At 54.0% G+C, this 22,865-nt stretch overlaps 9 protein-coding genes across 9 annotated transcripts; 6 read left to right on the top strand and 3 right to left on the bottom strand.

Annotated features, from left to right (window-relative positions):
- Positions 1 to 588: 588 nt before the first annotated feature.
- Positions 589 to 3,033, top strand: PFLUO_LOCUS773 (uncharacterized protein; the record flags this gene model as incomplete). The annotated part of the gene is made up of 1 exon (XM_073785444.1): positions 589 to 3,033. The coding sequence occupies one exon, from the start codon at positions 589 to 591 to the stop codon at positions 3,031 to 3,033; it is 2,445 nt and encodes an 814-aa protein (XP_073634869.1).
- Positions 3,034 to 3,976: 943 nt separating this feature from the next.
- PFLUO_LOCUS772 (uncharacterized protein) lies at positions 3,977 to 4,468 on the bottom strand (the record flags this gene model as incomplete). Its single annotated transcript, XM_073785432.1, has 1 exon — positions 3,977 to 4,468. One exon carries the CDS (start codon positions 4,466 to 4,468, stop codon positions 3,977 to 3,979), a length of 492 nt encoding a protein of 163 aa, XP_073634868.1.
- A 1,590-nt stretch (positions 4,469 to 6,058) lies between these two features.
- PFLUO_LOCUS771 (uncharacterized protein) lies at positions 6,059 to 10,428 on the top strand (the record flags this gene model as incomplete). Its single annotated transcript, XM_073785421.1, has 9 exons — positions 6,059 to 6,238; positions 6,295 to 6,372; positions 6,435 to 6,550; positions 6,743 to 7,324; positions 7,375 to 7,951; positions 8,000 to 8,561; positions 8,611 to 8,787; positions 8,863 to 10,334; positions 10,402 to 10,428. The coding sequence occupies 9 exons, from the start codon at positions 6,059 to 6,061 to the stop codon at positions 10,426 to 10,428; spliced, it is 3,771 nt and encodes a 1,256-aa protein (XP_073634867.1).
- Positions 10,429 to 11,195: 767 nt separating this feature from the next.
- Positions 11,196 to 13,422, bottom strand: PFLUO_LOCUS770 (uncharacterized protein; the record flags this gene model as incomplete). Its single annotated transcript, XM_073785410.1, has 5 exons — positions 11,196 to 11,531; positions 11,635 to 11,910; positions 12,016 to 12,176; positions 12,247 to 12,750; positions 12,819 to 13,422. The coding sequence occupies 5 exons, from the start codon at positions 13,420 to 13,422 to the stop codon at positions 11,196 to 11,198; spliced, it is 1,881 nt and encodes a 626-aa protein (XP_073634866.1).
- A 409-nt stretch (positions 13,423 to 13,831) lies between these two features.
- On the top strand, positions 13,832 to 14,853 carry PFLUO_LOCUS769 (uncharacterized protein; the record flags this gene model as incomplete). The annotated part of the gene is made up of 2 exons (XM_073785399.1): positions 13,832 to 14,137; positions 14,197 to 14,853. 2 exons carry the CDS (start codon positions 13,832 to 13,834, stop codon positions 14,851 to 14,853), a joined length of 963 nt encoding a protein of 320 aa, XP_073634865.1.
- Positions 14,854 to 15,242: 389 nt separating this feature from the next.
- PFLUO_LOCUS768 (uncharacterized protein) lies at positions 15,243 to 16,528 on the top strand (the record flags this gene model as incomplete). The annotated part of the gene is made up of 3 exons (XM_073785388.1): positions 15,243 to 15,742; positions 15,798 to 16,255; positions 16,323 to 16,528. 3 exons carry the CDS (start codon positions 15,243 to 15,245, stop codon positions 16,526 to 16,528), a joined length of 1,164 nt encoding a protein of 387 aa, XP_073634864.1.
- Positions 16,529 to 17,451: 923 nt separating this feature from the next.
- On the top strand, positions 17,452 to 19,294 carry PFLUO_LOCUS767 (uncharacterized protein; the record flags this gene model as incomplete). Its single annotated transcript, XM_073785377.1, has 2 exons — positions 17,452 to 17,947; positions 17,997 to 19,294. The coding sequence occupies 2 exons, from the start codon at positions 17,452 to 17,454 to the stop codon at positions 19,292 to 19,294; spliced, it is 1,794 nt and encodes a 597-aa protein (XP_073634863.1).
- A 164-nt stretch (positions 19,295 to 19,458) lies between these two features.
- On the bottom strand, positions 19,459 to 20,986 carry PFLUO_LOCUS766 (uncharacterized protein; the record flags this gene model as incomplete). Its single annotated transcript, XM_073785366.1, has 3 exons — positions 19,459 to 20,877; positions 20,924 to 20,942; positions 20,979 to 20,986. The coding sequence occupies 3 exons, from the start codon at positions 20,984 to 20,986 to the stop codon at positions 19,459 to 19,461; spliced, it is 1,446 nt and encodes a 481-aa protein (XP_073634862.1).
- A 656-nt stretch (positions 20,987 to 21,642) lies between these two features.
- PFLUO_LOCUS765 (putative secondary metabolism biosynthetic enzyme) lies at positions 21,643 to 22,805 on the top strand (the record flags this gene model as incomplete). The annotated part of the gene is made up of 2 exons (XM_073785355.1): positions 21,643 to 22,193; positions 22,277 to 22,805. 2 exons carry the CDS (start codon positions 21,643 to 21,645, stop codon positions 22,803 to 22,805), a joined length of 1,080 nt encoding a protein of 359 aa, XP_073634861.1.
- Between the last annotated feature and the right edge of the window lie 60 nt (positions 22,806 to 22,865).

The raw sequence follows: 22,865 nt of genomic DNA, 5'->3' as shown, positions 1-22,865 counted from the left end.
GCTCCTCGCTGTATCTCTTCAATCTTGTCCTTAGTGACCGATCGAGGTCCCTTCGGACCTGGCCTTTTGCGGATCCTCAAATAAGTACATGTTTGAGATCTGGTCAGACAGGTTTGACATGGACGCTGCCGATCACACCTGACCCGCCGAACAAAACAACCGTCACAGGGGCTGTCCATGATGTTCTGTGATACTCCGGTGGATATCAACAGAGCCGGGAATTGGAGCGAGAATTAAATCATTTGAGACCCCATTCACCGTAGCTCCCCGCTCGCCACCTTTTTCTTCTTTTTTGGGGTGGCGTCCATGCGGGGAAGTGCCTCGGATGGGAAAGAAGCTAGGGGAATAAATGAAGATGACAAGCAAATAATACGAGCGATGGCGCCTGGTCAGCCCTGGTCAGACCGGGTGACACCAGTTCCAGCGAAAATCACAGCGAATTTGTGCGGAACTCGTTCACATACCACCCGGGTCGTGATAGAAATGAAGTGGGAAATGAAAATGGTTGTTATATATCTTAGCCATATCCGCAGCAACAATATGCTGGACAGGTCAATAATCCTACATTAAACGTCCTCGGACCCCATCATGCATCGCTATTCCTTCCCGCACACGCCCGTCGCTAACCCCGAAGCGATCATCGGCGCTGGCAACTACCGATTCACCGTGCTCACCGACGGCCTCCTTCGTTACGAATGGGCCGAGGACCACCAATTTGAGAATCGCGCCTCAGTCCTTGCTATCAACCGTCGTTTGCCCGTGCCAGAATTTCGAGTCAAAGAGGATGAGCACAGCCTTCAGATCATTACCGCTCGATTCCACCTGACGTACGACAAACAAGAATTTTCTCCAAACGGTCTCAGTGCCGTGGTTAAAGGCCGCTACGGGCCCCATGTTAGTGTCTGGCGGTATGGAATTCAGGTTTCCAATCTCGGCGGTACAACCCGCACTCTCGACGAGATTGATGGTCGTGTCTCCCTCGAGCCAGGCGTGATATCCAGACAAGGCTTCGCGACTTTGGACGACTCCACGTCAATGCTTTTCGATGATCGAAAATGGGTAACTACAAGATTACCCGGAAAGCGTGTGGACGGTTATCTTTTTGCCTACGGACACGAGTATAGACGCGCTATCCAGGCATTCTATCTTCTATCAGGACCGCAGCCGCTTCTTCCCCGATGGGCGCTAGGAAACTGGTGGAGTCGATATTATGCTTACACTGCGGATGAATATCTGTCATTGATGAATCGATTCCGCAAGAAGCGGATTCCACTTTCAGTGGCAGTGTTAGACATGGATTGGCATATCGTCCATGATGATTGTGTCAAGGAGGCTGGGGTAACAGGATGGACCGGATACACCTGGAACAAGGAACTTTTCCCCGATCCAAAAGCATTCCTTACAAATCTCCGCAGTCAGGGTCTACGCATTGCTTTGAACGACCATCCTGCCGACGGAATTCAAAGCTATGAAGATCCATACAAAGAGATGGCTATCACACTGAATCATGACACCTCAATGGGTGATCCTATTCCTTTTGACATGACCAACCAAACCTTCCTAGATGCTTTCTTTGATGTGCTGCACCGACGGTTTGAGAAGGAAGGACTCAATCTGTGGTGGGTGGACTGGCAGCAAGGGACACATTCTCGCATCCCGGGCATTGATCCACTTTGGATCCTGAATCATTTCCATTTCTGGGACAGCTCCCTCGACAATAAACGACCCCTGACATTTTCCCGATATGCAGGGCCTGGGAGCCACAGGTATCCCATTGGGTTCTCAGGAGATACTGTGGTTTCTTGGGATTCTCTTCATTTTCAGCCAGAATTCACGGCGACAGCGTCAAATATTGGGTTTGGCTGGTGGAGCCATGATATCGGCGGCCATTTTCACGGTGAAAAGAACGACGAAATGCTCATTCGTTGGGTACAATTTGGCACATTCTCCCCAGTCTTACGTTTGCACTCGTCGAATAACATTTTCAGCATCAAGGAACCGTGGAATCTTGACGTTCCATATGAGCAGATCATGACCGAATATCTGCAATTCCGCCATCGACTGGTTCCGTATTTGTATACAATGAATGTTCGTGCTGCCGTCGAGGGATTACCTCTTATTCAGCCGATGTATTGGGGCTATCCTGAAGACGAGGAGGCCTACAACGTTCCAAACCAATATATGTTTGGTTCAGAACTTATTGTGGTACCAATTACTGCTCCCCAAGATCCGAAATCTCGGAGGGCTCAAGTTCTGGCCTGGCTTCCTCCGGGCAGACATGTGGATATCTTCACCGGTATGGTCTACGACGGTGACCGTCAAATCTGGATTAATCGGCGCTTGGAAGAATATCCAGTATTTGCTCCAGAGGGAGCAATTATTCCCCTCGATTCTGCATCGGTACTTGAGAATGGCTGTGAGGCGTCCACCATGCTCGAACTCCTGGTCGTTGTCGGTGCGGACGGCGCCCTTGAGCTTGTGGAAGATGATGGGATGGGCCAACATACGGAGCAGATCAACTTCCGTCGCACATGCATTTCCTTTCATCAGCAGACCGGTGAATTACACATTGAGCCGACCAGTGGTGGGAGTATCCCTCCTCATACCCGCGACTGGAGTGTACGCTTCCTCGGATATTCATCGTTAGAAAAGATACACGTATATGCCGGCGACGAAAGCAATATCATAGAGGGTGAGAAGCTTAACAATAGCCTTCAAGTGAAATTGGGAACTTATCCAGACAATGTCCGAATTGTGGTCAGGTTGGAGAGCCATCCTACCTTGAATGTGAATCAGCCTGCGCATCAAATTATTGAGTTTCTCCGCGGTGCCCAGGTCGAAATGGATTTAAAAGACCACATTCGAGCAATTGCAGAAAGCGCTAACCCCATACTGCTGCAAATCGGGGACATCCATGCTCTTGGATTGGACAGTGCTGTATTGAACCCCATCTTAGAATTCCTCTTGGCTGATTCTCGCGTCTCTTCGACTGGAGACAACCAAGAGACAGGATTCGTAGTGGTGGATCGGTAAACCATAGTATTTTCTGAATCAAACGTGGGGTTTAGCCATTAACAAGTACATTATGGGAGTTTAGCTTGGTACTTTCTTGATATGTAATACCCATACTCTTCACGATATCTCATCAAGTATATGCCCCTGCGCCAGATCAAACAAGCTATTTGTCCCTATGGGCTCTGCAGATCATGGCCTGCGATATTAACTTGACCCTACCAGGCGAAGAAAACTTATGAAGATGCCATGTTATCCTGCATGCTTGATCATTAGACACAATTTCCAAGTGCGAATATATTTTCTATTGCGCGCACTCCCTCTTCTGTCGCATCACTTTTCTGTCCCACTTTTAGACTCTTAAACCTATGGCTAGAGACTAATAGCCAGCCTATGCATTTACTGTCATTGAAGACGCCAGACGGTCCGTTTTGACTTGGTGGCAAGCGGACACCATGGCCTTCACGATAATCATCACAGGTCTTAGCTCGGCTCGCTCCTCGACGATCTTTTCGACATAGTCGCTGATCCAGGTTATTGAAGTGATGTCTGCTTCAACATCGCCATGCTCAGGATTCCCGATTATATCCAAGCAAATGACAAAAAAAGGAATGAACTGATGGAGTAAGATGAGACTAGATATTGGTGGCTATTAATGGCACAAAACAGATTCGAGTAGGATGTGGCTGTTCGCATACCTTATTCCCCAATATGCGTGTAATAATGATCCTAGGAGGGTCTGAAACATTTGCAAAGACTTTCTAGAGATATCCACAGTTTGAGGTGGTAGACGGTGTCTTTCATGATCGCATTTCTTGGACTGGTGAAGAATGATGAGGAATTTGTAGCTGCTAAAAATCATGTCCACGCAGAACCATATGTCGACCTGGGTCTTGGCCATGCGAAGAAGCTCGTCCTTCGGTAGATTAGCAAGTGTGATTGTTCAGCGACATTACGGATTAATTCATACTGTATCCCAATCAGACATGATCAACTGCACCTCCTCAAGGAAGCTGTCAACTGTTGCATCACGCAAGACCGGATCAGGATCTGGTCCCGCGTCAATCCAGTCTAGGTACTTCATCACCACCAGGGTAAGTCGCATAGAAGCCAGGAAATGAATTTGAATGAAGCGAGAAGATTCATCATCAACGCCATTAATCGTGGGATCTGGGAAGTTGACCTTCCAGGACCCCGCCGGAATAAGAGTCGGTTTACCGAAGGACAATCGGAAGAGACAATCACTTCGAAGTAAATGCCAGAACTCGAATCGTTTCCGATTTTTATCTATTTCGGTTTCGTCGGTCGTGGATCCTTGCGCGAGCGACGACGGGCGCTGCCCGTCTGCCTCTTCTGGATTCCCGTCCACGGAAAAATATCCCAAGGCCTTGGCGATCGTGCAGGCATGACCGAGCATCTTCCAGGCGAGTTCGCTATTGCAGCCTTCGAGCGCCATCGATACCTGGTACGTTGTCAGCCCTGGTTGATCTCGAATGAAGCTTTATGCTTTCACTCGCCATTATAATTGCCGCAAAGAGATCGGTACGGGTATTCTGAGCTTGGTCCAGCCAGCGTTCGCCGAGGGCCAGGCATGTGCGGTAAAGATGTCGAATAAGGCTGCCGTTATCCTTGAGAGAACCAGAATCTAGTATGATCCCTTGAAGACACACAGAAAGATAGATTATTTGGGACGTATAGTCAAGCTGAATGTGAGGGTTTTTCAGTAGGTCAGGGATGGAAAGCACAAAGTTTTTCTCCAAGGGAATTTTGAATCCTTCGAATTGGTAACACTCATAATAATCTGAGCAGTACATTAGCAAACAGGCGACCAGGAATGAGAGGCGAACTTGCTCTGGATAAGATCCTTTGCCAGGTCGTTTGGGATACCAGGACTCGCTGGCGGCTCGTTAGCTGGTGTGTTCTGCAGATATTCAAATTTTGACATTGCAGCAGCGATGGCTTCCACGCATTGTTCGTTTTCGAAAGAGCACGATTCGAGCGTGCGCAGGTGACTGAAGACATTGGAGAGAAGGATTGCCCGACTTTGTGGATTTTTGATGCGACTCAAGATACCACCGACCACGCCGGGAATTGTTGAAACATGGGACTTGTCCGAAGATACATGTCTAGAGGTGTCCGAATCGACGGACGAAAGTGACATCGAACGATCGCCACGTTCATCGATATCTGGAGCTTTTGCCAGGCCACAATGTTCTTCCAAGCGTTTGAGACGGTGAATTACATCTAATAGAACACCATTCTCGTTGACGTCGTGCCTGTGGTCACCCGTCAATCAAAACGTCCAGACTATTGAAGCCGAGTTATAGTTAAGCAGTTACCCGTGTTTCCTGGTTCGTGGCTTTCGTGGCAGGTATGCACACTCGGCCCCAATGGATTCACATTTGTCACATCGAGGGGCGACTCGATTGCATCGAATCTAGAAACCTGTTACTCTGGCTGGTCTGTGAGGCTAGGGTTGTAAAGCGGATCTACCTTTTTGGACTGGCAGCGACTGCACTAGGAGTTCTTGGTCAGGATCCAACTAGAACTGTCAGATGAAGAGGCTCACCGAAATAGTCTTCAAAGCGCGCCGGGTGCTCATATCTCGTTATTATTTCTGGAAATGGTCAATAGGAGGAGCTGGAGGGTAAAGAAAAGCGGGAAAAGCAGAGTCCGAAAGACCGTGAGACAGTCCGGGCGGGAATTAAGTGGATCCGGTGAGGCCGGGGTTTCGCAAACCCCGAAAGTCCGGACAGGAGCTGAGCGGGCTGTCTCCACTTAGACTACCCTAGGGCCAACTAGGCATCACCAGGCGCCCGAGACAGCCTCTGCTACTCTTCAGCCTAGAGATACCAGGACCCTCGTACGTCCGGCCTATCAGAGTGAAGCCAAATTGCCGATCCACTACCCTGATATCCATAGTCCTCGTATTCCTTCATCTAAAGGCAGCGCACAGCATACTTTTAAATATGAACCAAATGAACCTCCCTTTCGTTTTACACTATGCTCCTCTTCACCCATCCTATACCTGTGTCTATCCGCGAGGATGGAGCTGTCCTCAAATATCCCTCCACAGGAAACTGTGGCAGAGAAACACACCGCGATCGGAGAGTCCAGCTCAGCGTCAATATATGATTACCCCAGTGACCAGGTCCCTGACCTTTCCAAGGAGAACCCCGAGGTCAAAGATGTGACCGAGCAGTCTACCTCGCTCAAAGATTATTTTGTATGTCTCGTTCATCAGACGGAATTCTAATGTGATCCGCCGCTGATAAAACCCAGAGAATCCTCTCTTATACGACTACCACAGATCGGATGGTCCTCGCGGTCGCCCTGGTATGCTCTGTGGCTTCTGGTGCGGTACGTGTCTTGTTATATTCTTCATCCCAAGCCGAATGAATATGATACTGATCTTGCATCAGCCCTTACCGATCATGAACATCGTCTTCGGTAGTCTGGTTGGCGAATTCAGTTCATATTTTACCCCGGGAACCTCGACCACTGAAGCCCAGTTCAAGGCGTCGGTTAGTCGGCAAAGGTAGGCAAAAACTCCCTCTATTCTAAGATTCTACACAGCTGACCCTCGGGAAGTCTGTACATTGTCTATCTCTTCATTGCAAAGTTCATCTTGACATATTTCTCCATGGTAACCACCTGACTAGCGACCAAGATATTCAGTATTTTGAAGAAGCTGACTCGGTCCATCCCAGTACTGCTTTCGTGTTATCAGTCTTCGAGTTTCAGCTGCCTTGCGACTAGAGTATATGAATTCGCTTTTCGCTCAGCCAATCAGCAAACTGGACCAGGTCTCAGTTGGGACGGTCGTCAATGCAATCACCACCCTGTCCAATTCGATCCAGCAGAGCATATCAGACAAGCTGGCCATTCTCTTCCAATCCTCCGCCCTCTTGATCGCAGCATACATCATCGCTTTCAAATACTCGTGGGCCCTCACTCTCGCCACCAGCTCTTGTCTTCTGTTCATTCTCGTCGTCTGCAGCCTGACGCTGCCCGCTGTCTCTCAGATCCAACAGAAGGTGGACAAGGCGGATGAAAAACACTCGGCAATCGCAGCAGAAGTCTTCCGCTCAATTCGGACTGTCATCTCGCTCGGTGCCGAAGCGCCGTTAGCTGAGAAATATCGACAGTGGGTTAGAGAATCCCGGAACAGAGGCCGAAACATGGCTATAATCGTGGGTGTCCAGTTTGGCCTCATTTTTTTTGCCATGTACGCCAGTTACTCGCTAGCATTCTGGCTTGGTCTGAAGCTCTACCGAGAAGGTCACATCCCAGACATTAATACGGTCATCATGTATGTCAATTCGCGCTACCATTATTCTCATTGCTAACAGTGGCTCGCAGCGTATTCTTCTCGATCATGATCGCAGTAAGCGTCCTTGGAAACATTGCAACACCGTTGACGATGGTGTTCAAGGCGGCCAGTGCATCGACCTCGTTCTTCGAAATCATAGACTCAGAGAGGGTTGTCGCTAGCGGTTTTCAAGATCATGAAGCGTTAGCTCAGGGTGGAATCGTCCTCCAAAACGTGGATTTTACATACCCCACGCGGCCGGAGAGCAAGATCTTTCGGGGATTGAACGCTCGATTCGAAAGAGGCAAAACCACAGCATTGGTGGGCCCATCGGGGTCTGGAAAAAGCACCATTGTCGCTCTCTTGGAGCGATGGTATACCCCTGAACAAGGAATGATTTTCGTGGGTGAACGAAACATCGAAGAGTTGGATCTCAAGTGGTGGAGGTCCCAGATCGGACTCGTACAGCAAGAACCGTTTCTATTCAACGATACAATTTTCAAGAACGTCTCATTTGGCCTTGTCGGCACAAAATGGGAGAATGAGCCTGATTCTGTGAAGACTGAATTAGTGGGGAATGCATGCAAAGAAGCATTTGCGGACGAGTTCATCGAGCGTCTTCCAAAGGTATGTAATCTGTGCTCCTAGCGGATGGCCTCCATCTAACCCTTCTAGGGGTACAACACCATTGTGGGAGAGAACGGCACCAAATTGAGTGGCGGCCAAAGACAGCGTCTGGCCATTGCTCGAAGCATCGTGAAACAGCCTGCCATTTTGATTCTGGATGAAGCGACTAGCGCAATTGACGTCCGTGGAGAGAAGATAGTTCAGGCAGCCCTTGATCGCGTCTCCGAAAATCACACCACAATTGTGATTGCACACAGGCTGTCCACCGTTCGGCGCGCCCATCGCATTCTGGTTCTCAGGGGCGGTGTTAATATCGAGGAAGGGACACATGAGGAGCTTCTTGCCAAGGAAGATGGGCTTTACCGAGGTCTTGTCAATGCTCAAAAACTTGAGATCGCTGCAGAAGAAGAAGCCGATCCAATGGAGGCCACGGAAGTCTTGGAGGAACTTGAACAGTCCACTACTGTCATCTCCAAGCAGCCACAAGATGAGCACATGGAGAAAGTAAAGCATCGTGGCTTCTTTCGAAGCACAGGGGTTTTTATTTACGAGGCACGGACGCATTGGTTACTTTGCCTGACTGCTTCACTGGGAGTACTGGGTGCTGCATGTAAGTCCTGTAGTTTAAACTCACTGTACTTCGCTAACCTCTGCATCAGCTGCCTTCCCCTTGCAAAGCTGGCTATTTGCAAATCTCATCGATGTGTTCCGCCTCACAGGACAAAATCTGAGCGATGCTGCCAATTTCTGGGCCTTGATGTTCTTCATTCTGTCTCTAGGCGTCGCAGCCTGCTATGCCACTGTCGGATACTCAGCCAACAGACTCTCCGTTGTCAGTAATTGATCTTTACCTAGGCTACGATGAGCCGGTCTAACACAATTATAGGAAATATCCTCTTCTTGCCGAACAGAATACTTCCAAAATATTCTGAGACAGCCCGTTCCATTTTACGACTTGAACGAAAGTGCCTCCGGCTCCCTGGTTTCGCGTCTAGCCACCGACCCCAAACAGATTCAAGAAATGATCGGGCTGAACGGCATTTTTCCAATCATCTCAATCTGCAGTATGATAGGCTGCATCGCAATCGCGTTCTCCTTTGGCTGGAAGCTAAGTCTCGTGACTGTGTTTGCCGCTCTTCCCTGCGTCTTCCTTGCTGCATTCATGCGCATCCGATACGAGCTCGAGTTTGAAGCCCTGAACGCGGAGGTGTACTCGGGTAGCTCCCAGTTTGCAGCAGAAGCTATCGAGGCATTCCGAACTGTTTCGGCGCTGACCATGGAGGGTTCTATCTTGAATCGATACTCGGATCTTTTAAAACAACAACAGAGCAAAGCTTTCCGCAAAGCCTGGCTGGCCACTATGGTGTTCGCTTTCTCCGATAGCGTTGACCTCTGCGCTATGGCACTTACCTTTTGGTACGGCGGCCAGCTTCTCGCCTCCAGAGAGTACCAGCCCACCTCCTTCTTTGTTGTGTACATGTCAATCATACTCGGTGGGCAACAGGCAGGTCAATTCTTTAGTTTTGGTCCGAATATTGCCCAGGCTACATCCTCCGCGAACCGGATTCTGAATTTCCGACCAGCCTTAGACGACACTAGTGCTGCTTCCAGGCAGCCCATGGCCGACCAATCCCGCAGGTCTGGAGCTCGCATTAATTTCCAGAATCTTGCATTCAAATATGCGTCACAGGAAGTCCCTCTGTTCATGAATCTTGACGTTACCATCGAAAGTGGCCAGTTTGTCGCGTTCGTGGGATCATCAGGGTGTGGCAAGACCACCCTGATATCGATTCTCGAGCGATTCTACAATCCGTTCCGAGGGACTATTCTCCTTAACGGCGAGGACATCGCCGGTATTGATCCAGCATCGTACCGAAGATCCTTGTCATTGGTGGCCCAAGAGCCACGACTGTTCGAAGGCACGATCCGTGATAATATCACCCTCGGACTCGAAAGCTCAGAGTACACGGAAGAAGGACTGATTCAAGCATGCATCGATGCCGAGATTCACAACTTTATCATATCCCTTCCAGACGGATACTCCACAGACCTGGGGATCAAAGCACAGACAGCACTCAGCGGAGGCCAGCGACAACGTCTGTGCATCGCGCGCGCACTATTGCGGAAACCGTCTCTGCTCCTCTTAGATGAGGCGACGTCAAGCCTTGACTCGCAGTCCGAGAAACTGGTCCAATCCGCCCTTGAAAGGTTGGCTGCACGGAGGAGTATGACGATTATCGCGGTCGCGCACAGACTGGCGACTATTCAAAAGGCAGATGTTATCTTCGTCTTCGGGGAGAGTCAGAGTGGGAAAGGGTCGCGGGTCGTTGAACGGGGCTCGCATCAGGAGTTGCTCCAGAATAGGGGGACATACTGGCAGATGGTTCGTATTACATTCCTTATTTTATCTCTTACTTTGGGAACTTGCTAACCGTATGTCAATGCTACAGTGCCAGGCAAATGGGCTAGATCGATAAAAGCCTTCCGTGATGCTAATTCATTCTCCCTCTCATCATGACATAGTCTAAAATAGAACATATAAATAAATTGGAAAACTGCTCCTAGGCGTTCAAGTGCATATTAAACCATATGAACGCGAATCTAAGACCCATCTTGGCCCATTGGTCCCATCTGGACCAGTTGGGATTCGACGATCTTCAGGTTGTCGTTGACTGTTACGACTATTTTTTTCACTCGAATTTGCATTTTTGGAATATCTTAATATCAGTTTTAGATCCCGGGCTTATAACTGATAGTTGTTGTGGGACCTGGTCTAGGTGAGATGGTTCTGTGAGGTAAAAAGTTGGACATGAATCAGTTGGACGTTCGATGAGTGGTCAAGCTAAGAGCCTAAGCCAAGTGATCTTCTTTTATAGATCCTACGTCTGACGGTATACACTGCCTATCATGGCGCGATGTAAATTCAAATGGGGTATCTATCTAGCTTATTACAGCTCTCAGTCTCCAACCAACTGCTCTGTGCGAGCCACTTAACATTCTGCTTGACCTGAACCGTCAATGTCCTCTTTCCTAGAGACATGGTCAACATAATCTCATCATTTGTGCTAACAGACGCTCCCAGGGAAACTCATATTACGAGAGGTCCGGCTTGAGGGCGAGTATATCTGATTTCGAATATCGCCGTACTTTCGCTCTCTCCCATCAGAAGAATTCCCTCGTCGCCGGCTTCTCCTCAACATCGACACTCGTGACCGCTGTCCCGGGCCTCGAGTACCCGGACCCATTATGAATCAGCGTGTTCCTCCGCGGGCTTTCCGTCATCTCCACGAGCCCCAACTCTACGTCCTCCCGCAGCGTCGACGACATGGGCGACACAGGGGGAAGTGAAGGAAGGGGCGGCAGGGGGACCCCACGACATGCGCCACGTCGAGGACTGTTCTGTCGGCGCAATATCGTCTTCATGGGTAGAGGTGTAGCCAGGACGGTCAGAAGGGCCGGACCCAGGGGCCCCTGGGGAGCTTTCTGAGGTAGCTCCAGGCTGCTTGCGAGGCGCGATGCGGTGCCAGCCAAGACCGAAGCTGAGAAAGAAGGAGATGATGGCGGCGGCAGTTGGAAGCCACTATTCCTCACGGTTAGTACATAACAGGTTCGTACGTTTCGTAACATCCACGAACGGGGCTACGAGGCTTAGAAAAAGCTAAGCACGAAAACAGAAAACATACCATGGTTAGCATGAGCGACTTGCTGTACGCGAAGAGCGTTCCCGACAGCTCCGCGGGCGTGACTACGTCCTGAATGCCTGTTGAGCCGGCGTTGATCACAGCCTCCGGGTTCACGCTGGGCGCGTACGTCGCCAGCTCGCTCGGTAGCTCGTTCTCAAAAACTGACTTGGCGATGGACAACATGATGGTGCCGCCGAAGTATTGCGCGAACATAGTGGACGCGGTGCCGATGGAGATCTGGTCACCGGGCAGTACGCCCTGCAGCGCGATGACGGGCTATTTTTTTGGTGGGTCAGCAACGGCGTGTTTCTTGAGAATATTTTCCCTTTTCCATGTTCATGAAAAGTTGTTAGGATGTAAGGCCGGGTTATGACGACTCACCATCTGGAGCACGAAGCCGCGACCGATGCCAACGAGAATCTGGAATCCGATCCACTTGCTTTCAGATATTGATGGAGTCCAGGCGGTCATGAAACCGGATCCGATGGACGAGAGCGCGTTTCCCACGAAGGCCCAAGGGGGCACGTATCGCAGCTTGCTCACTAATTCGATCAGCACCAACCAGCGGAATTCGCATGACTACTCTGGTCTCCAGAGTTGAAAAAGACTTACCAAGCGCACCACAAACGGAGGAGGCGATGATCTGCGAGACCATCGTCGGCAGCAGCATCAAGCCGCTGGTCGTGGGGCTGGCCTGCTTCACCGATTGGAACCACAGCGGCAGATAGTATCCCATCATGAGGAAGGCGCCGCCCTGCATGAAGGACAGACAGCAGCCAAATGCGACCACTGGGTTCGACACTATCGACGGTGGGATGAGCGCCTCATCTTGGCGGTACCACACCCATGCGACGAAGAGAGCGGCTACCCCAGCGCCACCGCACAGCAGGCCGATGATGATGGCGTCGTCCCAGGCATAGCGCTGTCCACCCCAGCTGAAGGCGAGCAGCACCATCACACAGGCCGGCGCAAAGAGAGCAAAGCCGATAAGGTCGAGGTAGCGTGGCAGATTCCGCAGGATCTCCCGGAGGCGCGGTTTGACTGTCTGTTCTGGGATGCGGACGAACATGAAGATCAGAGCGGCGATGCCTCCCGGCGGCAGGAAAATCCACATGCCTGTCCCAAGTCAGTTACTCACTCTCGCTCATCTAGAATATATACCGGGGAATCTAGTCGCAACTTACACCATCGCCAGCCAATGTTTTGGGTGATGGCGCCGCCAATGACCGGCCCGACGACGCCTCCAATCGCTGTCATTGCGACCCCGAGCCCCATCAACGTCGGGCGGATGCGCGGATGCGCCGCCGCCGTGATCATGACCATACTGCCGCTGAAGAGGCCCGCGGCGCCCATGCCCGCGATGGCTCGCCCGATGACGAAGCTCGTGCTCGTGGGTGCGAGGGCGCAGACCAGGTTGCCCAGCTCGAACGTCGCCAGGTAGGTCAGGAAGCTCCGCTTGAGCTCAAAGAGCGTGTAGACCTTACCGGCGACAGGCTGCATGGCGCAGAGCGGGAGTAGATACGCAACGCTGTACCAGTCTAGATCGGCGATGGTGCCGTAGTCAGCGGTGATGGAGGGAATCGCGGTCGCAATGATGGAGACGTAAAGCGTGATTATCGAAGACGTCAGGCAGATGCCTCCGAACAAAATCCAGAGAGGCGGGCCGGTAACCCATTTCTTTTCAGGCGAAGCGCCATCGCCGGCGCCGGGAGTTACTTGTTTGGCTGGAGGAGGTGAAGTTGGTGATGAGGCTTGGCGTTGAGCCGGCTTTCTGAAGCGACTGAACATGTCGGTATGTCTGGGAATGAAGCCTGTGTCGTTGAAAGTGCTTCTTGCCAAGATCTAGTGCCCGGCATTGGATGGAGAATAGCCATCGACGGGAATAAAGGACAGGACATGGCTTGGCTAAGGGTACATACACCGTCTTTCAGACATGGGCGGAGGGGCGGAATTCCGAAAATACCCATGCAACTTAGTTGCAAGACGATCACCGAACGGGTTTCGGATGCAGACACGGCGAATTTGGAAATGTCGCCGCCGGGGTTAACCAACTCCGGTGTGAAACCGACCCCAGATTTCATGGATTATGGATCGCACGCGGAGAACTAGCCTTGCAACGTGTGTCTGTAAAATATCTACTTGTAAAATATCACGCCGCGCAGTCCCGACACGATCGCAGAGACCGACTAGAACAAAGATGACACTCTCCATCCCCACCATCGACATCGCACCTTTTCGAAGGGACCCTTCCTCGGCCGAGGCCCAAAAAGTTATCGAGGCTGTGCGCGCTGCGTGCACCACGTACGGCTTCTTCCAGATAGTCGGGCATGGCGTGTCTCGCCAAGCGCAAGAAGACGTGCTCCACGGTGCCGCGTCTTTCTTTGAACTCCCGCTTGAGACAAAGCAGACAGTCGACCGATCGCAGCCCGGATCGTGTGGTCGAGGTTACGAGTTGATGCACTCGCAGGAGCAGACACGGGGCGAGGGAGGAGACTTCAAAGAGGTATGTTCGTCAGGGGCAGTCCATCTACAAGTCCACAAAATTCACGAACCCGCTTCTAGGGATATTACATCGGTCTCGTCGACGTGCCAAAGGACGACGACATGGCAAAGGCCCATCCTCACTTCATGGGTCCTAATCGTTGGTTGCCGCCTTCTAGCCAGCCCTTCTCCGTCTTCCGCGAGCCAGTCGACCGCTACCTTGCCGAGCTCCGCCCGGTGGTCGATACCATGTTCGCCATCGTCGCCGCCGGTATGCCGTACGGCCCACATGTCTTCGACCATTTCCTATCCGGAACACCCATCGCCCTGCTCAGTCCCAAGCATTACCCGCCCGTCAACTCTGGACCGGGCCTGGGCTCGGGCTCGCACACGGACTTCGGCGCGCTGACGCTGCTGCTGCAGGACAAGCACAGCGGGCTGCAGGTCCAGCACGGCGAGTCTTGGATCGATGTGCAGCCAAACCCGGATGCCTACGTCGTGAACATCGGCGACATGCTGCAGCGCTGGACACGGGGCGAGTATAAGAGCACCGTCCACCGTGTAGTAGCGCCCACGGGCGACATCCACCGCTACAGTCTGCCATTCTTCTTTAACGGTAACGTCGACGCGAAGCTAGCGCCTCTCGACGGGGAGGTCCGGGACGGAGAGAAGGTCCTCACAGTGGAGGAGCATATGCTGGAGAGGTTCATGGCGACGTACTTGAAGGAGGATCATTGATCGATAGTATCGGGAGAGACTACGTCTAGAATCAATTCATCCATTCATCCTCGTTGCTACAACCATTGGTACGAACGTAGTGGATGCCCACTGCAGCTTGCAAGCTGACTGCAGTTTATGAAACCTTGTCATATCCCAAAGTCGCCGCGCCACGTCGATCCTAGTCCTCTTATTCTATTTATGGTTAAAGTCGCCGTATCCGCCACGTGGGTAAGCGGCCCGCGGGCTCCACTATGCGGACCCCACCGAGGACGGCTAAATATACCATACCAGCAGGGGCCATCGTGACGCTAACCTAGGAGCGTAGGGCAGCTCGGAAGAGAAACAGCAAAAGAGGCCTGGCTCATTGGTGTCTTCCTTCCAACCATCACAACGCTTCTGAAATCTCGATGTTCGGCGGCACAATCCTCAAGAAGGTCTTCCTCTCGATCCTCGGAGGCGATGGTATCAATCCATTCTCCATCATGGGCGCGTTGCTCCCGCCAGACGCGTCCGGCAAATATATCATCGAGTCCGAAGGCATCCGACTTGCCTTCGTACGGAAGGGTGGCGCGCTCGCGAACCTCTGGATCAACGACACCAACTGCCGGGAGCTGGACGTGGTGCTGGGCTTCGACAACTCGTCGCTGTACGAGACATACCCGGGTCCGCACACGCTGAATGGTGCAATTGGCAGATATGCCGGTGTCATCAGCAATGGCGAGTTCGAGCTCAACGGACAGAATCACTATCCCTCAAAGAATCACCGCGATGGGAAATCCACGCTACACGGTGGTAACAAAGGCTGGGGACAGATGACGCTTTATCCGGCGGCGAAAACGAAGAACAGCATCACGTTTGTCGTTTTCGACCGCGGCAACAATGGGTTCCCTGGGCGGGCAGCGGCAAGGTTAGTCAAATGATTCTCTCGAATTGGGGGATGTCTGACGGGACACCCTGTTTAGCCTCACCCACACCTTGACTCCCTATGAATGGCGCATCGCATACGGCGTCACGCCCCTAGTGGCCGCTTTCCCCATCAGTTTAAGCCAACAAGTCTTCTGGAACCTCGGCGGCTTTCTCAGTCCCTCCTCGTCCTCCGACCCCGCCGAGGAGTCCTCGACCCGGCTCCGCGACCACTCGCTGCACCTGCCTTTTTCGGGGATGCGGCTTGATGCGGATGAGCACGGCATCCCGACCGGCGACATCAAGGGCAACCCCCCAAATTCGACCTTTGACTACTGGTCGCGGCCGCGCGCGCCCTCCGAGCCCCTTGACGACACCTTCCTGGTCAATCGCCGGCAGCCGTGGGACATGCACGCAGCGCCTGTAGCGACACTGGCCAACAACCACTCTGGCATCAAACTCGACCTGTACACGAATCAGGAGGCGCTGCACACTGTGACCTGGGAGCAGCCCGAAGGTGAGTCTCTCGTGTGTTAGAAACATAGTGAAAATGAAAGGCTGATGCGCTCTTGGTTGAGAAACAGGCGCACTCAAGCGAAAACGCTCGCAGGGCGAAGGCGACATCCCGTCTCACGCGGCCATCTCGCTGCAAATGCAGGACTGGACGGACGCGATCAGCCACCCAGAATGGCAACGCGAGGCGGAAACAATCTGGGGTGCGGACCGGCTGTACACCATGTACACGTCGTACAAATTCTCGGTGAGGCGGGACGTAGGATCATGTGGTTGAGTAGATGTGAAAATTAGGGGATTCAGGGTCTCGCGTTAGGACGACACCATTTTCGACTGCTCGGTTCTTGCTATTTAGGGTTGGAGGATACGTTGCTGGTCTATGTTGCAACCCATTTCTTGGCCACTTTGTTCTCTTCTTTCCTATCAAGCATCTTTATAGGGCTCTATATGTCACGTGGCCGATCTTCCTTCCCCCCGGCATCCGAGGTCGCCTTGTGCTTAGCGTACTTCCTTCGAAACGCCACGAGAGTATAATCTACGACCAGCGTCCTACAGGATCTCCAAACTAGCGTCCTCATGCCAATCAGATTACCAAGATTCTCAAGCCAAAGTAATGTACTAATCCAAGTTGAAGCTAGTAATTCATTCGAGCCAATATTCTAGGAGGCTCAGGTGGCCCCCAAGACGATCTTGCCCCCACGCAGCAACTTGCTCATTTCGACCATCCACCGTCTCCCCCTATTCGCAGGCTGAATCACCAAAATGCTCGGCAGGGGTGGTCTAGTATGTAAATCGATTGGTTAGATGGTCCACCCACTTGCTGGTACACACGCTTACTTGGACAAGCACTGGACTCGGCCCCAGTTTCAGCTGACTCGGTCATGCAGCCTCGCTTGGCATCTCTTGTGGGGATTCCACGAGCATAGTTTGGCGTGAGTCTCAGCTTGAACGAGAACCGCTCGATTAACGGCCCGCATAAAGGGGTCGCACGCCTTCTCCGCCCCAAAAAAAACAACTCATCCCGTCAGCCACGGACAAGGCACCCTTGTTTCTGATGAATTGTCGATGGATTGCAACTCCCGCTCAGGGCGGAGAGGGTTGGAGCACTCCCAGCCTCCTGTCTGCCAAGTTAGCCCTCCTGCTTGGCCGAGCGCTGAGCCAGGACCACTTCTGGCTTCACACTCTACAGTGTGTCCTACCATGGCAGCAACCGATGCCCAGAAGCCGCCGACCCGATCGACGTGCGACAAGTGCCGCTATCTCAAACAGGCCTGCCAGCGGGATCTCGGGTCAGTCGATTGCAAACGGTGTCTCCGCCTGCAGATCCAGTGTACCTACAGTGCCCCGCTCCGGATGGGTCGACCAAGGAAGAATGAGTCTGGGCGAGCTCACTCTGCCAGTCTAGTTGCTTCTTCCTCGCGCGCCGAGTCTACGCATCGAGCGCGGAGGGCAGCCATGCCAGACCGCTATGGGACGAACTACGAACGGTCCTCGGCTGTCTCTGAGGATAGACAAACAGCATTGGACGTATCAAGGCCGCCAATGCACCCGGCCTTTCAGGAGGGCCCAATGATGGCCTTCTCATCACCGTCGGAGCGGACACTACTCAGTGGCTTCCCGACCTCCAGCGGGTCGGCATACTACGATCTAAAGACCCAGAACCTAGCGTTCGGCCACCATCCCCCGAACTCACAGAGTACGTCCCCTCCCCTTTACTTTCCCATACATGCCGCATGCGAGTGCAGCTTTGAGTGTAGTCAGGCTCATTAAAGCAGTCCTAGGCTTGAATATCAATCCTGCGGAGCCGTTCCTCAGCTTAGCAGCATCCGGCTTCGGCAACGACGACATGGATATGTTTCACCTTCCGTCTTCGAAGGGCAGCGCCCCTCCAGGCTCCGCCTTCCCGGGCCTCGAGACAATGATGACCGAGCCCACTGTTCCGGCCTGCGTCCATCCGGCTTCATCATCCAACGTATGCATGACCGACTCCGCCGACAACGACATCAACGAGCCTTTCCCCCCTACCTGTGCCCTTTCCGATGAGCGCCACGGACAGGCCCTGCACCAGCTCTCCATTCTTCAAATAGACCTGTATCAGTCCCTCGCGAAGCTCCATGACCCCCGACCCGACGCTGCCCCCGCCACGGCCGGCCCGCCTCAGTCCCCTTCGCTACCGCATCAGCCCCGGCCAAGGGGCGCCGTGACCCGCTACGATGAGGTCTTCGGCGCGACGCACACCCTTGTCGACCTGCTGTGTTGCCTCGCGCCGTCACTGTCCCCAGCCGGCGCGCCGCTGGACATCGCGACCGCGCTGCAGGTCCTAAGCTGCTACCTGCGTCTGCTAGACGTGTACGCTGGCCTGCTGAGCGCCAGTCAGCGGCTGCTGCTGCTGCACGAGAGGAGTGATAGGTCCCACAGCAGCGGCATCAACAGCGGCGGCGGACGTGACGGTGGTCGTGGGAAACGTATCGCCTCCGCGGATCCAAGTTGCACCAGTTCCTCGCCTTTTAGCTCTTCTTCGGCCTCGCTGCCCTCGTCCTTCACTCCAGCTACTGCTTCCACTGGCAGCAGCACCGCTTCCACCTCACGGCGCACGAGTCCCTGGTCCTCCTCGCTAGCCGCCCCGTCCGCTGCCAACGGGGAGCATCATTGCCCTCCCCCCACGTGGACCAGTGATCCTTACACGCGGCAACAGCACGAGGACGATGATCGACCACAGCCACAACAGCACCGCGAACAGGAACAAGAAGAAGAAGTACCCTTCCCAATGTTCTCGATCGGATCCTTCCGCGTGTCGGGCCCGAACGACCTGAACACGGCCGTGCAACTATACGTCGTGGCGCAGATGTTACGGCGGGTGCGGCGGGCGGTACGGCGATGCGTTATGGGGTACGATAGGCAGGAAGCAGACAGAGGGGAGGCAGCGGAGGAGGAATGGGGGAAAATGGCGACGGCGGTCGAGGCGACCTTGGGGGCTGTGAGAGAGAAAGAGGAAGGGTTGGGGGCGTTGTTAGAGCGGATGGGAAGGGGCGTAGAGGCGTAAAACTTTTGTGGTGACAGATAAATCTCCCCGGCGTTGGTTAATATTAATTGATACCACCAAGTCTATACATCTTTGATTGATGCCCAACTACACTGGTGGATTCCCGAACATGGCTCATTTCTCACCTAATCATAAAACCTAAGCGCGACCACGTCCTTTATCTGTTACACACTCCGGATCTTGACCTGGACTCCCCCCTTTGGCGCCACGGTGACCGAATTGTCGTACTCAAGCGGCTGCTCCGGATCCACTAGCTCGACGACAAAGCGGCCCACGAACACTGCAGCCAAGCACGCGAGCTCGCTCCTCGTGAAGTTCGCGCCGATGCAGCTGCGCGGCCCGTGGATGAATGTCATCATAGCGTAGTTGCTGCGGGCACCACCGCTGTTGGCCTGCCCCGGCGCCATCCAGCGGTCCGGGTTGAACGCTGCGGCGTCGGGCCCCCAGAGCGTCGGGTCGTGGTTAGTGGCCTCGGAGGGGACGACCAGAGTCGTACCGCGGGGGACGAAGGTGTCGCCGACGCGGCCATCTGACATAGCCTCGCGGGTGGTCATGGGCGTGGGCGGGTGGTGCCGCAGGACTTCGTTGCAGACGGCCTTGAGGTAGGGGAGGGCGTCCACGGCGGCGGCGTCTGGGCTAGAAGTAGATGCAGGAGAAGAGGATGAGGAAAAGAACGCGCCTAGTTCACGGCGGACCTCCTCACGCAGGCGCGCCTGCACCTCTGGATGCTTGCACAGGACCCAGATGAGCCACTGGAAGGCCGTGGATGTGGTCTCATGGCCGGCGGCCAAAAAGGTCATCATGTGGCTAACGAGGTCCTCGTCGTCGAAGCCGCCGCTACGGAGTGCGACGCCCACGATGTCCACGTCGCCGTTATCACTCCCCTCTGCCAGTACCTCCCGCTTCCGCGCGATGATGTCGCGCGTCACGCCGCGGAGGTAGGCCGCGCCCTCGGCGATCATGCGGTTGCGCGGCAGCGGCAGCCGCTGCAGTAGCGCTGGGTTCACGAAGTTGCCCAGCTGCGCGAAGTAGCGAAAATTGGGCGGCGGCGGCGCTAGCATCCGCTTGTACACCGAGACGAGCGCATTGTCTGGATCATGCAGCGAGCCGAAGTCGAGCGCCATGCCCGTCTCGCCCATGATGTCCAGCGTCACCCGGCTGGCCCACTCGCGGATGGTGACCGGCGCGCCCGACGCCGCGAATGGGGTGAGCCGGTCCGCCATCTCTTGGCCCTTCCGCCAGAATGCCGGGTACAGATCCTTGATATGGCGGTACGAGAAAGCGGGCATGAGATTCTTGCGCTGGCGGCGGTGCAGGTCGCCCTCGGTGTATCCAAGGCCCTCGCCCGTGACGCGTGAGATAGCGTACTTGAGTAGGAACGACTTGGGATACTCGTACCCCTTCTGCACCAGCACCTCGCTGAAGTACTGGGGCGTGGTCAACATGATGCGCTCCTGGCTCAGAAAGCCGTAGTAGCGGAGCAGGCCGTCGTTAGGCGTGCTCTCGGCGATGCGGCGGGCGGCCATGCCTGCCGGCTCCGCAAAATGAGGCTCCAGGTTGCCCCATAGCCATGTTCGGCGACCCTAACATGGTCAGCAAGAGAGCTGCTGGTCATGGGAGGTCACATACCTTGGGTGTAGGAAGGTGCCTGAAGGGCGTCAAGTATGTTGGGTATAGAATGAACGTGTACATGCAACGCCAGATGAGATACACGAAAAGGCCAATGGCAAGTACCAGGAGCCTAGAGCCATAGACGGGATTCGCGAAAACATATTTGGTAATGAGAGATGGGATTAGCACATTCTGAAAAGCCCACATCCCCCGCTGCAAAGCGAGGCGTGTGCCGCCAGCAGCGTATCTCTGCCAGTCTATAGCTTTCATCATCTCGACAGTTTCGAGTACGTCGCTTAGGGACCAGAAATGAGATTTTAGGCGTGTTATAATTCACAACATCAAGCAAAATAACTGGCAATAGAGGACATAGCCTAAGAATCCCCTCGCTATGCTCAACGATAGACCCTCCCGTGATTGGTTGACCCATCACTCAGCAAGCCGGCGACTTTCCTAAATATAATAGGGGCGGCAACTTGTCGTAGATCCCGTATCAGCCCCGTGTAGGGGCGAAATCCGCTTCACCTCACCGAGGGCTACGAATAACGCAAGGATGCGAACTCCTTCCGACGGCAATTTTCCTCAGCCTTCCTCTCCTAGAAGAAGCTGGTGCATATATTCAAGACAGACACCCTTGACACGGCAGAAACATCAGCAAAGATCCATCTATCGAATCAGCAAACGCGCCTTAGAGCCCAGAATATCATTACACTAAAAGAGGGGGGAAAAATAATGGGATGGACGCTTTCCCCCGCTTGCAGACGGCCATCGTAGGGCTCCCCAACGGTGACATCGGCGTCTGCTCCGATGTCCCGCTCCCCTCAGAGCTGGCCGACGACATGATTCTCGTGCAGAACCACGTCGTGGGCCTGAACCCCGTCGACACTAAGATGTCAGGCTCGCTGGGTACGCCGGGCGCGATCGCGGGCATGGACTTCGCGGGCACTGTTCTGGCGGTTGGCCGTGGGGTCGTGACACCGGCCGGGTCGCTGGCGGTGGGGGACCGCGTGTGCGGTGCGGTGCAGGGGATGCACTCGCTGACGCCACGCGTGGGCGCCTTCGCACAATACGTCGGCGCGACGGATCACGTCACGCTCCGGCTGCCACCAGCGATGAGCTTCGCCGAGGGGGCGGCGCTGGGGAGCGGGATCTCGACCATCGGCCTCGCTCTCTTCCACATCATGCGCGTGCCTGGATACCCGGACGAGCCGGCGCAGACGCCTCGATCCGTGCTTGTGTACGGAGGCAGCACGGCGACGGGCACATTGGCCATCCAATTGCTGAAGTTGTGGGTCTCCCCTCGCCTGGAAATGGTTCCAACCAGTCAATGCAGATGAGATCGTGCGCACAATGCTGACGGCGTCTCCTCAGGTCTGGACTGCGGCCCATCGCGACGTGCTCACCTCATAACTTTGAGCTCGTGCGGTCGTTCGGCGCAGAGGCGGTCTTTGACTACCGCTCGCCGACCGCCGCCGCCGACATCCGCAAGCACACGCGGAACTCGCTGAAATACGTCCTGGACTGCATCTCGGAGATCGAAACAATGCAGTTCTGCTATGAGTGCATTGGGCGACTCGGCGGCCGGTACACCGCGCTCGAGCCTTATCCATCCTGGCTGCATACACGATCCAACGTGGAACCGGCGTGGGTGCTAGGCCCCACGCTGTTGGGCAAAGACATTGGATGGAGAGAGCCGTTCGGCAGACCTGGAGATCCCGATGCCAAGGCGTTTGGAGTGAGACTGTTCCAGACAGCACAGAGACTGCTGGACGAGGGCAGGATTAGGACCCATCCTTTGCAGCCGATGCCGGGGGGGCTGCAGGGGGTGCTCGACGGCATGGAGCTGCTGCGCCGGAAACAGATTTCGGGCAAAAAATTAGTCTATAGTCTAGATCCCTAAGTTAGTGTTTCGGGGTTCGTATAACTTTGAGATATGGCTTTCAAAAAATCATTTGTGTTG

The sequence above is a fragment of the Penicillium psychrofluorescens genome (genome assembly GCF_964197705.1).
Source record: "Penicillium psychrofluorescens genome assembly, chromosome: 1".
In the NCBI taxonomy this organism is placed as follows: Eukaryota; Fungi; Ascomycota; class Eurotiomycetes; order Eurotiales; family Aspergillaceae; genus Penicillium; species Penicillium psychrofluorescens.
This window is presented reverse-complemented; position numbering and strand designations above follow the sequence as displayed.